General features: G+C 27.5%; 1 protein-coding gene across 3 annotated transcripts in view; it reads left to right on the top strand.

Annotated features, from left to right (window-relative positions):
* Positions 1 to 16450, top strand: part of LOC111623825 (alpha-aspartyl dipeptidase-like) — a 32097-nt gene that overhangs the window by 7924 nt on the left and 7723 nt on the right. For all 3 annotated transcript variants that reach the window (XM_023366535.1, XM_023366537.1, XM_023366536.1), the window contains 5 exons: positions 1561 to 1727; positions 4059 to 4138; positions 7065 to 7178; positions 15833 to 15892; positions 15966 to 16025. In XM_023366535.1, coding sequence (XP_023222303.1) covers positions 1561 to 1727; positions 4059 to 4138; positions 7065 to 7178; positions 15833 to 15892; positions 15966 to 16025 — 481 coding nt within the window. The remainder of the gene's footprint in view (positions 1 to 1560; positions 1728 to 4058; positions 4139 to 7064; positions 7179 to 15832; positions 15893 to 15965; positions 16026 to 16450) is intronic.

The raw sequence follows: 16450 nt of genomic DNA, 5'->3' as shown, positions 1-16450 counted from the left end.
AAAAAAGTGAGGAAAGTTGAAAAATTAAGGGTCAATATTTGCATAACAAAAGGTATATTTAACCTTTCTCATTTAATAAGAAAGAGCTTTATTCGTATATTTAACCTTTCTCATTATCATTTTATCTTTTGGCCTTTCTCTCCTTTCCCCGAATTTGAGTCTATACTCCTTTGAGTCACAACTTCAGCTTTATTTAATATACCTTCCTCATTCATACATTTCCAAGTATTTGAAAATGTTTCCTTTCCACTCAAAATTAAAATATGTATAAAGGTTTACTGCTTTGTGAAATGTATTTTTTGAATTTGTGCCGTTGAAATAAATAAATAAATAAAATAAAATAAAAAAATCTGTCGGTTTTGTTTACACGTTTATTGGGCCGCATGCGGGCCGTGGCTTGGACACCCCTGCTTTAACCGATATACTCGATTTTTATTTATTAATGCATTGAAACACTGGCTTATTTATATGTATCGTATATGTGGAGTGATCGTAAGTGGTCCCCGGAGCAACGGCTTGGGCCCGATAAAACTTTGGGATTCCTCGACCCTGTCCACGACCTCATTTACCCGTCTGCCCGATGCAATCGTTCGACCAGATCCGATCCACCAATCTTTTTATTTGGGAGAAATTTTTCTGTAATCTCTCCTCCACATACCAGAGTGATAGATCCTTGCAAATAAACAAAGAAATTTAGATTAAAGTTTACGTAGGTGCATCATCGTGGCCACTCTTCCGGTCATCATCTTGTTTGCGACATGTACATTAATATTGTTTTTAATAAACCTAAAAGCAATCTTTATTCTTTTCAAATAAATATATAATTCTTTATTTTAAACATTTCTTATTTAGCTTTAATCTGATAACTGAATACGTATGAAAAATGTTTTTCTTTGAATTGTTTATAAGTTTGAGACTAAATAGTTTATGGATTTCTTACTTAATAAAATTATTGATATTATTGGAGAGTTTCAGAATATTATTTTGGCAGAAAACATTATTATATATTAAAATGTTGTAATGGCTATATGATTTTGTATAACGGAACATAGTATCAAGTTTGTTTCGAATCTTGTCTGATATTTATTTTTCTAAAATTTATCTTTATTATTTAAGTATTATATATTTTATGAGCTGTTTTGATAAGGATAAATATTCTAATTTTTCAATTATATCATTTTATATATTGTTTACTTGTGTTTAGAATATATTGTGCTGTAATAACAATATTTTAATAGTGTAATTGTAGTAAAAATAGTATATGATAAAAATATAATTAAATCATTTAAAGTCATACTGTAATATAAATGTTACAACATGGTTTTTCATTATTTAAATAATTTATCAGTGTGCACTGAGATCAACAGAATAAGAATTTTTAATCTGCAAATTAAAAATAAATTTTACATAAACTAATACTTAATAAATAGTCATAAAATCTGATTAAGTCATAGAGTAAATAATTATGACAATACTTTGTATTAATTTATTATTAATAATTTGATTGAATGCATATTTAAATTGTAGATTTTTAAGTAAAATATATTTTTATTATTACAGATATAATGTTAATTGCATTCTTTTTGTGCCATATGCCTGTAAAGATCATGACGGTTATGCTAAAAAAGTCAAAACAAAATTTCAAGAACTTGGCTTTGAAATGGAAAGTATTCATGAAAAAGAAAATCCTGTTGAAGCAGTAAATATTGCCCAAGGAATATTTATTGGTAACAAATTATTATTATTTTTTAAATTTAATTTTCAAAAACTTTTTATCTTTAAAATACTTAAAGAAAAACAATTATTTTTTTATACACAATCACTACATGTGCAAAAATCCAGCAGAGAATGAACAGTACATAAGAGTAAATGTTTTCTGTGGTCTTAAGCCACCATTTTTAGGTTAACCTAAAAATGATGGCTTAAGAGTACAGAAAACATTTGTTCTTATATGCATTCTTATAAACTTTTCATTCTCTGCTGGATTTTACTATCCCTGCTGTTATGTATATATAATAATGGAAAGTATTGAAAGTGTGTCAAATTTGATTATTGGGGTTTTTTATGCAAATTTCCACATTTGAGATTGAACCCAAAAAGTAAAAAAAAAAAAACTGACAGCAAATTATAAATAAAATTGTGGCATTATTTGTTATTAGATTTTATAAAAAGCTTTTTATATTATTACTTACTAGTAGCCTGGACTGCCCCTAGTGGGTGTTCTAGCAGCAGCGGTGTCATTCTGTGATATAAATAATAAAATTTTATCAATAATAAATTGCTATTACAAATGAAAATAATTTATTGTTAATATAAAATCATTGCTAGGGTGCCCCTAGTGGGTGTTTTAGTCATACCAAGACAAACCTACAAACAGTGCAATAAATGGCTTATATTATTAGATTATAAAATGACAAAAAGCTTAATTTTGAAGTTAGTGATATGTTTCATAAAAAATTGTAAATTCTAATAATGAATAACATTTTCATTAAATCTAACACTTCATAAGATATGACACATGACACCCTTTTATCTCCCCACCTCTTGACCTTTAACCATCAAAATGTAATAGCATCAATGCCCCTTATACACAAGGCTACCATGCAAAGTTTTGTTTCATCATCATAACCCCCATTCTGCGATATTTAATGAAATATCGCGCACGCACGCACACACACACACAGAGAGAGAGAGAGAGAGCTTTTTTTCCCATAACTTTCTTGGATTAAGGTTTCAAAATGTGGAGATTGCAAAAACTCTGAGGGTTGACAATTGACAATTTGACATGATTCCAATACATTTCCTTGTTATGTATACATAATAGTGGGAAAGTAAAAGGGAAAAAAATTTGCATGTGTGTATGTTAGGGTTTATTTCACTTAATATCTCAAGATGGGGTAAAGATTAAGAAATGAAATTTGGCATGGTAACGTGTATATAAGGAACATTTATGTTATTAAATTTTGATGATTAACCCATCTGATGATGATGTAATTCAAATTCCATTTGTACAGTATATCATTTATTTGATGTTTCAAATCATAAGGCTTAGAAAATTAAAAATTTTCAATGTTATAAATATTTTAAAATTTATCAACAGAATTTTCTCTATAAAGTCCAATTTTTACAATTTCTGGAATCATAGTTTTTTATACAGAATTTTGATGGAGGTAAAATACACAAAAATATCTGACATTTCGATATACAAAACTTGTCATAAATCAGTAATCATCTGTCATAGAGGGCTGTAATTTCATTTGGATGTAAGTTTAGTCTCCTCTCAATGAAATAAAGTAAGAGAATATTTTAAATTTTTAGTCACTGTTTCAAATGCACTTTTAAAAGTTTTCATTCTTAAGCTATAATTAAAAATACATTTAATAAGAGAGAATTTGCTTTACATTAGATTGTTTTTTTGAATGTATATCAAAATATTTAGAAATGAAAACCCAGAATAAACAAAATTTTGTTTTTCATTTTGTTTTAATGTTTTTTTTTAAAGTTTTCTGAAGTTATGAACATATTCTACATTATTAATTTTTATAACTATTTCAAAGTAAAATGACATAATTCTATGAAGATTTTACAATATATTTATAAGAGAACTTAATTCTTTGTTTTTGAATATCTTCGTGAAAATTTTAATTTTTTATTTAATTATTTAGAGTAGTATTTTGTTCAGCTCTTGCAGTAAATTTTAATAAATTTTTCAGTTAAATTTCAAAACAAAAACAGTTGCATACAGTAGTTAATATTTCTGGAGCTAATGAAGTTATTTATCAGATTCTTTGAACAAACAAAGTGGTAAAATATTTTAAACAGTTACTCTAAAAATTTGTTTATTTAAACCTTCTAATGGTAAATTAAAAGAATCCATAATTTTTTAAACTGAAAATAAAATTAATAACTGCATATAAAGATTTCTTACTTTAAAAAATAAATGTTTAATCAGAATATAAGAACTTTATAATGACATTAATAAATTTAATGTAATTTCAATATAAATCTTCACACATTTACGTAATGGTTATTTTTACTGTTAAATTTTTATGATTTAGGTGGTGGAAATACTTTTCTGTTACTTAAAACTTTATATGAAAATGGTCTGATTGAGGCAATTCAAAATAGAGTTCTGAAGGTATTGTAAAGTTTTTTTCAATAATTATGTAATATTGGTTCAATTTAGTAAGTGGTTAGTTAATTGGGCTGCAATTTTCAAATTGCAGACCTATACATTCCCACTGTTGTCCATCTGTCTGGCTGTCCTTTATTAAGGATGGAGAGATAGATTCTAGAGAATGGAGTAAGATAGATGAAAATAAAGACCAGATATGGAAAGCTTAGGGCTAGAGGCCCCAATTAACTATATGGAGGTATTCCTTGCTTAACATGGGATTTGATTAATGCATGAAATTAATTGCAGCAATGCCTTTATATATCTTTAGTTAACATAGATAACGTATTTGATTTATGTGATTTTGATATACGTGGTAACATTGAGGAATTAATTAACCGTGTTAATCAAGGGACACATGTACAGACTTTTGGTCCAGAACAGAAGTAAGGTAATTTCAATTCAAATTTTCTCAAGAACAGAGTCAGATAGATAACTGGCATGACTTGATTGTTATCAGGAGAAGTGTGATTTACAGGGACAATACGCCACTAAAATCAAGACCAGATATGGGAAGCTTAGGGGCTGGAGACTCTTATACTGTAATTTATTATTACAATATTAGTATTGATGTTCTATAATAATTAGTAAGGCACATTCACCAATAAATATCACCTAATGTTTTAAGATGTTTTGTATTTTCAATAATAGAGGAAAAGTCTGAAAGTTGTACTGCAACATACTGTAAGATATGTACTTGCAGAAATGTGAAATTAAAGTTAGCATCATATGAAAACTTTTCTATAATAATACATTTTCCAAAAGTTATGTAATGGGCCTTCTTTGAAACAGGAGGTTCCAAATAAGACCATTAATAGTCTCAAATAAGGCTCATATGTAAAGAAATAATTTATTAATTAAAGTAAAAAGTAAGAGCTAATTAAATTACAATAAATGTGTTTAAACCCAATAAAATACAAGAAGCCATAAGCCCAATGCACTCTTCAAGAACATATCTTGAACACTCTACACACGGTTTCATGTCAGCAATTAGATCTTATCTGCATAAATAACAGAACCAGCTCTTTTCTCATTGTTTGTTTGCCACGAGGTCTAGCTGCAAGATCTATCACGGATCAAATTGATGAAAGTTGCTGTGGTCATTGATCCTTTCTCAGTCATGTCAACCTCTCTGCCAGGTGGAAGATTATCCTTTCATTTGGGATTTAATCTTTTCCCATTTAAAATAATCATAGATGGTATGACATGACTCAGGGCTTTTCCACATGAGACAATAGAGACACTGTGTTCAGGTGCTGCAAGATTCACTCTTTTTTCTCCTTTACTGGCATACAGATTTTGCTGTTTATGGAGAGCAAGTCTACAGCTGTTTTTTGCTTATATTGTATATTAGATGGGGCTGTTTGAAAATATCTAACTGGGCCAATACATTATTTTGTCAGCTTATCAAAATAGTTGCAGACAACACATCTATTGGTTTTTGCAGCCCTACCCAGGTTCATTCTCTGAGCCTTTCTTCCAGCAACTTCAGGATGATTATTATTATTATATACATTACTGTATTTTACAGAATGTGTTTACGTGACTTATAATAGCCAAATGCTTTCAAGAAAATTGATGAATCTTATTTAGAGCTCTTGTTAACCTGCACTTTCTATCAGTGTTTTACTAACAAATAAATAAATGCACATTAACTAGAAAATATCAGTATCTATGCCTTATTTTACTCATCATATACCCTAATATGACATGTTCATGTACTGAAAGATGAAGAACGTTTATCAAATTACCATGAAATAGTAAGAATAACAAGTTCTGCCGATGTTCACACTTCAATTGTATCTAACACGGTGGAATAGTCCTCTTCATCTGATATAGTTTTTGATCTAGCTGCTTTCAGAAACATTAAAAATCTTGTGGAAATGTCAGCATTTTCTTTATAAAAAGAACAATGGGCCTTATTTGGCAAATGTACCTTATATGTTAGTATTAACAAACATTCTGTAATAAATTGCAGAATGTTTTTATACAAGATATTGGGTGATATCAATAAAGGATACTAATTAGTTATGACACCAAATGCTCAACTTGATTTTCAATTTTTGGACATAGCCTTTTGCCTTTGAAAAGTGGAATTGTGTAAATTATTTATAAATAGGGTAATCAAAAACAAATGTTAACTTTTGTGAAATTATTTTAAACTAGAAATTTCTAATATTTAAAAAGTGAACCTCACTTTCATTTTGATTTGTTCCATTTAATATAAACCTCTTTATTTTAAAATTTAAACTAATAGAATGATATTAAATGAATCCAACAGTGCATATCTATTATAAACAAAATATTTAGTTATAGAATTTGATCTATTTTTAAATTCTTTTCAGCTTTTTTTTTTTGTGTTAATGTTTTAAATAATTTTTATTATTTAATGTTATTAAAACAAAGATTGGCATTTTTTTTATGAAACCAAGAAATGTATTATTTTGTTGATGAAGATAATGACAATTAGCATAAAAGTATTTTTATTGTAAGTTAACAAAAATATATTCATTTTTTATTATAACATAAAAAGGAAGAATTTTTTTGTTTATGCTGAAATTATTGTTTTAATATAATTTAAAGAATCATCCTTGATTTTCAAACAGTTTGCTCTTTCATATCTCTAAATTGCTTTTGTAAGACAAATTCATACTTCAATGCATTTTCATCTAAAAAACAAACATTTTGAGTTATTGTGCAAAGTTTTTTGCTTTATCAAAATGATTTGTGAAAGTTAATTTTTATTGTCTTTTTATTTGAATGAATAGTTTTAATGTTTTATGAACATAATATAATTTATTTCTTATTTTAATATGTAAATTCTTATGGCATATTTATATTCATTTAATATTACAGATATTTTGGAATATAAAAAGTTTTTTAATTATAGGATGGTATTCCTTATATGGGTGCAAGTGCTGGAACTAATGTAGCAACTTGCAGTATATGCACAACAAATGACATGCCTATAGTTTATCCTCCTTCTTTTAATGCCTTATGTTTGGTTCCATTTAATATTAATCCACACTTTATTGATGCTGATCCAAGTAGCAAACACATGGGAGAGACTCGAGAACAACGCATTAAAGAATATCATGGTATTCCAGAAACACCTCCTGTTTTAGGTTTAAGAGAAGGTTGTTATTTGCTTGTATGTGAGGAAAGGACTGAAATTAATGGATTATCAGGAGCAAGGTTATTTGTCAGTGGTAAAGATCCGGTTGAATACTCAGCAGGAAGTGACATGAGTTTTTTGTTTAAATAAATGAAGGTTAATATGACGAGGAAATTTAGAAGATATAAAAATATTTTTATATCATTCGAATATTGGAAAAATTATTTGTCATGTTTTATAATAAACTGCAAAATATAATTATAATGTTAATAAATTTAATTTCAAAGCAATAAATTGAAAAATAAATTTTTATATATTATTGAATTTTATTTTGTTTACTTGAGAGATTTATTAGAAATTATTCAAGAAAAATTTGTAAAATTTTATGCTTTGTCATATTCATTGAGTAATATTTAAAAATAAAAAAAATATGTAATATTCGATTATAACAGAGAAGTATAAATAATCTTATTATTGACATTATTATTGAATTATTGTATGTAATTATTGAAAGGAAATATATTAAAATTCTTATTTTGAAAATTTTAATTTTCCTTGTAACTTTTTTGACAATTTATTTATAACTGCATAGCAGAACAATTTAATTCTCTCTGAATTGTATAACAGAGTATTTTCATTACAAATATTCACTATTTAAAAAAGGTAAAGATTCAGTTGGATTAAATTCAAAACTTCTTAACAAAATATAAGTCCAAACTGTATATGCAATATATTAATAAGAATATATTATATTAGCTGTTGATATATATATAGAATTTTATTGGATCATATTTTTAAAATGAAATTCTTTCGAATTTAATAAAGTATATGATGATTTATTAGGAAAATTGGAACCTTACTGAAATTTTAAGTTATATAACAACAATAGAATATGTAAAGTGAATTATTATTTCTATTACTCCATTGTTGTTGAGTTATAATAATAATTATTTTTAAATACAAACTTTTTAGATTGAAATTTCTATATTATATATCAAAAAATATTTTTTGATATATAATATATTGTTTATAAAATGTTTTAAATATTTGGTTGCTGCTGTTTGATAAGCCCAAATATATTGTTTAAAACTGTTTTGTTTATGTAAAAACAAATATGTTAAACAGCTTCTTAGTTATAATAGAAATACGTGTATGGAAATGTTTCCAAATTTTTATACTATTTTCATGAATTCATAAAATAAATTTTTTAATTTGAATGCTTAATTTATATGTTAGAAGAATTTATGAAGTTTAAAATAAATTATTATTACTATTATTAATGTTTTCAGGGTCCTTCGTGTATATATGATGAACATTCACAGATATCTATTTTGTCTTTACAAAGGGAAATTTAAAAATAAAAATAAGGGTTAATGTCCAAAATTTAAGTTTTTAATTCTAAAATTAGAATATTCAAATAATTTTAAAACCAAGTAATTACCATTTGATTTATAGACATTTTAATTGTACAAAATTGTTTCTTTTAACAAAAGATGGTATACAAGAGAGCGTTTGCTCGGAATTTCTACTTTCCGTCAAAATTTCATTTATACGTTTTTTTGATTATTTTGTCGATATTTGAATGTTTACTTAGTTAAAAAAGTATATATGTAAGTTTTTAATAGCGTAATGTTATGATTCATTTTTTAATAAAAATTTATTAGAATTAATACCTGTTAATATTATCTATTCAATTGCATAAATAAATTTCTAATACAGAAGTAATATAAGAAATAAATTGACATTTAAAATTATTAATCTTTTTTTAAAAAAGTTTATTTAGAATGATTTATTTTTAAATATAAATTTTGCATTTTCATTACTTTTATTAATGAATCATTTGATAATTACAGCCTAACAACAATTTAGCTAATTATATTTAATAACAGATTAACAAAGAGATAATTATAACTAAATTTTCTTATTATTAATATTTTCTGTTTAATTTAAATATTAGTGTATTTTAATCTTCAAATATTATTATTTACTGTTTTCTGCAAACAATACATTCTCTAAATGAATTAATTGAATTCTATATTACAAGTTATTCCTAAATCAAAAGATATTATCACTTTTTGGACTGCAGTTTGAAAAAATTGTAGACCTATAAATTTCCATTGTTGTACAGTCGTCTGTTCGTTCCTCTCTCTAATCTCGAGAATAGGAGTTAGATAGATGAAATTTGAGACCGGACGTGGAAACCTTATGGATGGGAGGATCTGATTAACTATATACAAACTTCCAATGCAAACTGGAAGTCACGTTATTTCAATTAAAAAATTTTCCCTAAAATGAGTCGGATAGACGATCGGCAGGGCTCTATTGCTAAAGGAAAAGTATGATGTATAGGAGCAATACACTACAGTACTAATTTGAAGTGGAGAGCATATATTTTTAATTAAATTAAAAATATGATTAAAAATTGCAACTTGGCATTGTTGTATTGTCAAAATAAATAATTGCTTGTTAATTTTTTATTTTTGAAAAACATAATATAAAAAAATGTTATTTTGTTTTTCAAAATATTCTTGAGAAAACTAAAGCTTTATGATGAAATCTTTCAAATATTCCAACATTTATTTTCTCACCAACTATTTATTATAAAATGACATTTCAATTTACATTATCTTTTCTTATAAACTCATCAGTTTATAATTTAAATACAGTACTTGTGAATGAGATTTTTAGTACTATCCTTTATTTTTAATGTTATTAGTTTCATTTGTTTAGAAACTATTAAAAATTGTTTTTTCCCCTTTGAGTTTAATAGTGTTGCGGAAGTCATTGAAATTCTAATCTGGAATTTTTCTCACCATAAATTGTAAATATTGGTAAACCCTTTGAATTATACATTCTAATCATAAATTATTCTTACTTCATAAGTTAGTGATGCAATTGCTTTATCATCTCATCAGTTATCTTCAAGTACACTTTTCTGTCATGATAGTGAAATAATACAAAACAAAAAAATTATCTGTTTTTGTTCATATTCCATTTTGAGTTCAATTCTGAGAAAATGTCTTTTCCTGTTTGTAGAAACTGGATATTATATCAGTTTCCTTGATTTTTAAGGTGAGTGCCACGACATTGATTAGTAGAAAATGTTTACATCATATTGTGTCATCCATAGTCTTTTTCTTAGAAGCAGGAAAATGATTGATATTTTTTTTAGTTTGGTGCAGCGCAATCGGATATATTTTTTTTTATATTTTACATATTAAAGATTGACTTTCAGTTTGCTATTTACTAAAAAGAAAATAGCATTCAGCCTGATATTTTAGTTACAGAATTCTAATAACTTTTCTAGTTTGTTTAATAAAAGAATCAATTTAAGTTCAAACTGTTTTATTACTAATACATAATGTATGTATGTATATATTTACATTCTCTATAATATCTCGTTTTCTTTATTTGGGCCACTGGCTATATGCAGTGTATACGGGCTAAGCTGTGGGGCTTGTTTTGTGTATATTGTTATATGCAGTAATACAAAACAAGTGTTACAGTTCAATATCCCGTTATTTAATCAATGATTAAAATATTTTGGTTAGTGTTCGAGTTAGGAAAGTCGCTATTAAATCAGCTAAAGAATTCCCACGTGATCCCCGGTGAGGCTGGGATGGGTGTTAACTCCGAAACTTCAATTATGAATTTCGAATTCATATTTGAAGTTTCACAATTCCGAAAAGATTAAGAATTTTTCTTTATTCAAATAAATAAGCAGATTTTATTTAGTCTCGTTACGCAAGAAACAAGAATTATTTGCGGTTCTAATAATCAAACAAGATACGAAAGAGAATACAAAGAGCCTATTGCATCGACTCTACGTGACACTTTAGATAACGTGATTTAGGAAAAATAGTTTGTTTTTTAGCATAGAATCCAAACGTGTTAACATTTTGATAGGTTTCATTTAAAATTTCACAATTTGACTTTCACTCCTACGTGAGTCAAGTCATTTCTTTAGTTGATTTAATAAAGTCTTTCCTAACTTGTTACTGACGAAGAAATTATTTTTAATCTTTGATATCGGGATACCGGGCTGTAACAATATTAGGGCCACTCTTGTATGTATGTTACACAGTGAAAACTGGATTATCCGAACTTGATGGGACTAAAGGTCTTTGGGATAAACGAAATTTCGGATAATGCAGAAACTCGTTTGTTTTGTGTTTTAGGTACTTCAAGCACTGCGAAATTAAAGTTTTGTGATCGATAGATATTGCAGGAAAAACCTTGGCAAGTTGGAAAAGTACGCGGTTTGGATGTTTTTATTGAATGTTAGCGTGTTAAATGTCGTGTCATCAGATGTGGCAATTAGTTGGACGTCACTATTAAAGTCTTTTCAGAAAAAAATACTTTTTTGAGAATGCCATTTGTTTCAATTTCCCCGAACATAGAGTATGTTGAAACAGAGCGTGAGGTAGTGACTAGACATCCCGGGTTAACCGGGACAATCCCACTTTTTGACCGTCCGGGCTTGGAAAAATGTTCCAGATTATCCCGTTTTTTATTTATAAGTAAATAGTTCATATTAAAAAATTAAAAACATTTAATTTAAAAAAATTGCTTCGAAGAATTCTCTTTTAACGTTTATTATATATAGAATATTCCATCCTTGTAAATTACCACAATGTTACTTATGTAGAGATGCAGCTAAGCATAGCGCTATTACCTAAATCTTACACTAAACGCTAACTGCCCTGATTTCAGATCAATACGGTTATTGCTGTATATTGGTTGGCCTAGAATTAGGTCTTATTGTACTAATAAGTACAAACACTTTTGACGTGTTTTCATATATCGTACAGTGAAAATTAATGTGTAATAAATATAAAGCTATAAAATTATTTTCGTAATACTGTATAAGTAAAATCGTGTACCGCAAACTCGTCCAAATTTTAAAAAATATTTTTTATTAATTTTTTTTTACCTTTATGAATTTATATATTACTTTAAAAGCCAAAGAAATAAGCAAATTTTATTTGTTTGTATTAAATTTTCATTAAAAAAAGAACACCGTGAATTTGCATTGCCAAAAAGAAAATCTCTCGCAATATTAGTCGTTGATATAGACAATAAATTATTAAGCAATGATGTCATTCGAATAATCTCGCACCTTATATTTCCTACCGTCCTGGGTCGAAGTTCAGAAAATGTGGTCACTTAGCGTGAGATGAATTAGAACTATATATTCTGGTTAATGTAAACCATAATAATAAATATACGTACTATACATATCGTAGAGACATTTTTCTTTATTCTTATGTTGAAAATAATTAATTCCATTCTGAATATTATACTTTAGTTGCACTACGGACACAAATACCGGGAGATATTTTAAGATAGTTTTACGCAGAGTCATCCGAGTTACAATGGTGGCATACGTAGAATGGATCGCTATCCGTGCATTTTTTATCCGACCGTTCTTTGCACCGCAAAGAATATTTATGATGTTGGATCTGTATTGCGTGCTTTTGCGGATCATAAGCCAGCCGCCCGACGTCATCGGATGCGAGGCCAAAGTAAAAGCTGCCGCCTTCCTCAATATAGCGAGCAATATCGCTTTCTTGAAAATTGGTAAAGCTCTTCCTTAGCGCATAGTCCACTTCCAGTTACAATAAGCTACGCGTATCTTCGTTGCCGGTGCTGTTTTTACACTCGTAAGAAGAGCAAACGTGCCATCGAGTGGGAACGAAGAAATAATGCGCGCACTATTCCCCCTCCCCAAATGCAGTCTACTTACTCGTATACTTCTTAACTTTCTGCACGTATCTGTATATAGTCACGAGTGGTACTGTACGTCGCTAGTCTTTGCCAGAACGCGAACAGACTCATTCGATTTCAAAACACTTCCGACAGCATCCGGCATCTTCACTTCACTCACTTCTATTGTGTTTTCGTTTATAGTTTCGTATCGTCTCGAGAAACAGCAAATACGATTAAAAATTGCGGCCCGGAATTGCGACGATGACAAAATAAATAATTGCTCGTTTTATAATATATTTTGTTTAGGCCTAATTTATATTGTACGCGTCTTAAAGTTAAATAATTTAATATACTTTGCTATGTATTAATNAAATCTATAAACACCACAATTAACACCTAAATGCTACTTCCAGCACTGAATGAACAGAAAATTTGGAACACGCTGTATTCGAAGTTTTCAAATGATAGAACTGTGTTTTTTCTGTGTTTCATCCTGAAGAGGGCCTCTAAAAAACTGTCGAAAACATTCGAGCATTAAAATTTTCTGTTCATTCAGTGCTGGAAGTAGCATTTAGGTGTTAATTGTTGTGTTTTTTGTATAAGTTCCAGTTTACTTGTGATAGTTTTTTGTCTGATAGAAGAAATCTGCAATCTTCTGGAAATTTTTGATAAAAGAGATTAAAAAAATGATGATAAAATCAATTTTTTTTCCTACAAAGAATTGGTGTGTCATCATTGTCCATCTTTGATTTATTCTCCTTTTTTCCCACCAGATAGCATGTAAATGAAGTGAACTCACAGGCATGGCAAAAATCCTTCAAGTAGATTTCTATCTTAACTAATTGTGCATTTCAGAATGTATACTGAAAGCAAATATTTATTTTCATTTGTACTTGTATGTATTCTGTGTTGTGCAAGTACTAGAAATTTTTAGCTGAGGTTCTGTTTACTTATTGTGAAGAAATAATAAAATTTCTAAATTATGAAAAGTGATATTTATATGAAGTGTATTATTTATTTTTTCAGATGTATTCGGCAAATGCAAAAATTGTCAAGCCGCAGGGTGGTGATCCAGATAAAACTGAAAGCTTGATATCTCAGGTAAGCTAGAAACTCATTTCTTTTTAATATGGTTCAAATTAAAACTTTTTTGCATAGCAGTTTAAATTAAAATTATAGTGATTTAATTATGTCATCTCTATTATATGTAATTAATAGTGATTGATATATCCACATTCTTGGAATTTGCATTAATGCTATGCTCTTGTATTGTTAATAATGAATTTATATTTATATTGATATTAGAAGATTCACATTTGTAGATATAGAAATTTGATTTATTATTAACTGAATTTAATATGTAATACATCCCAATTTTTGAGAATAAAGAGATTAAGAAGAAACTAGAACTAGAGTGATCATTTCCAAAAAGGTATATGTGTGTATCAGTAGTCTACCTAACATATATGTATGTGTGTATACATACAGTCTCACGTGACTATATTCAGATACCTTTCTATCAAGTTGAGGTTTTTATAATTGTAAATGTGTGGGTTTGGTGTGAATTTTATTCACCCAAACCAAATATTTCCATCAGTGTTAATCTGTTCATAGTTCACAGCAGCATAGTGCTGCAGTGAGCTTTGTCACATTTGCTATCCTCTGCTTCATTGTATGTCGAACTATAGGTATGTCCTTCTGGTCTAGTGATGCAACTTCAAACTTGAACAATGTTTAACTTTTACATTTGATTCCAGTGTATTGCTATGCTGAGTTATTTACTGGCCAGAATTTGACAATAAATTGGATTAGGTCTTAACTCCAGCAATGGCCAGTCATCTTGAAACTCCACACTGCCTTTATAAAGTGAAAACTTACCTCTCTACAAAATGTATAAGGTCTGATCAAAAAGTATCCAATCTTTGCCAAAGAAAAAGCGTGTTTTAACTCTGCCATAATACCTTTCCAACTGAGCAGTTATTCCAGTGGTCTCCATTTGTGAAAGAAATTTTGGAAGTCACTTTTTGGGATTGTAATTAATGTAGTATACTGATAGAATTTAAAAAGAAATATAATATATTGTTTATAAAATGTTTTAAATATTTGGTTGCTGCTGTTTGATAAGCCCAAATATATTGTTTAAAACTGTTTTGTTTATGTAAAAACAAATATGTTAAACAGCTTCTTAGTTATAATAGAAATACGTGTATGGAAATGTTTCCAAATTTTTATACTATTTTCATGAATTCATAAAATAAATTTTTTAATTTGAATGCTTAATTTATATGTTAGAAGAATTTATGAAGTTTAAAATAAATTATTATTACTATTATTAATGTTTTCAGGGTCCTTCGTGTATATATGATGAACATTCACAGATATCTATTTTGTCTTTACAAAGGGAAATTTAAAAATAAAAATAAGGGTTAATGTCCAAAATTTAAGTTTTTAATTCTAAAATTAGAATATTCAAATAATTTTAAAACCAAGTAATTACCATTTGATTTATAGACATTTTAATTGTACAAAATTGTTTCTTTTAACAAAAGATGGTATACAAGAGAGCGTTTGCTCGGAATTTCTACTTTCCGTCAAAATTTCATTTATACGTTTTTTTGATTATTTTGTCGATATTTGAATGTTTACTTAGTTAAAAAAGTATATATGTAAGTTTTTAATAGCGTAATGTTATGATTCATTTTTTAATAAAAATTTATTAGAATTAATACCTGTTAATAAAAATGTTTTAAAACTGATAAAAAATTTAACGTAAAATTAAGAAAACCTGAATCNTGCCTATAGTTTATCCTCCTTCTTTTAATGCCTTATGTTTGGTTCCATTTAATATTAATCCACATTTTATTGATGCTGATCCAAGTAGCAAACACATGGGAGTAAGAATATTTTATTATTTTAAATTTCTGAAATACTTTTCTGTTTGAATTATTAAAATACTGTGTTTAATAGGAGACTCGAGAACAACGCATTAAAGAATATCATGGTATTCCAGAAACACCTCCTGTTTTAGTAAGTTGTTTTTTTGTTTTAAATGTTTATGTATATTTAATGTTACTTAATGCTATTTCTATAATATTAAAATATATAATGTACAATGATTGTATTATAGAGATAAAACAGTTTTAAAATATTGGAAAAGATTGATTTAGTCTATTGTTTTTCTTATTCCATTATTTTGTCTTAATGTAGAATTTAATGATTGACAAGAGTAATCGAATGCTATGTGATAAATAGTTTTAAGTTTAGCATATTTTGAAGCACATTCAATGGCATAACTATATAATGTATTAGAAAGACTTACATATGAAAGATATGTAAGAAAAATCATATGAAAATTCATATGATTACATATGAATTTTCATGTAAATGTAAGGTATATTTTTCATATACCTTACAATAGATCAGCATGTAAAGTGCATAACATTTGTTTATTG

The sequence above is a fragment of the Centruroides sculpturatus genome, unplaced genomic scaffold (genome assembly GCF_000671375.1).
Source record: "Centruroides sculpturatus isolate CEXI.00-Female unplaced genomic scaffold, Cexi_2.0 scaffold162, whole genome shotgun sequence".
Taxonomy (NCBI): domain Eukaryota; kingdom Metazoa; phylum Arthropoda; class Arachnida; order Scorpiones; family Buthidae; genus Centruroides; species Centruroides sculpturatus.
The sequence above is the reverse complement of the archived record's forward strand: the minus strand, read 5'-3'. Positions and strand labels throughout refer to the sequence as shown.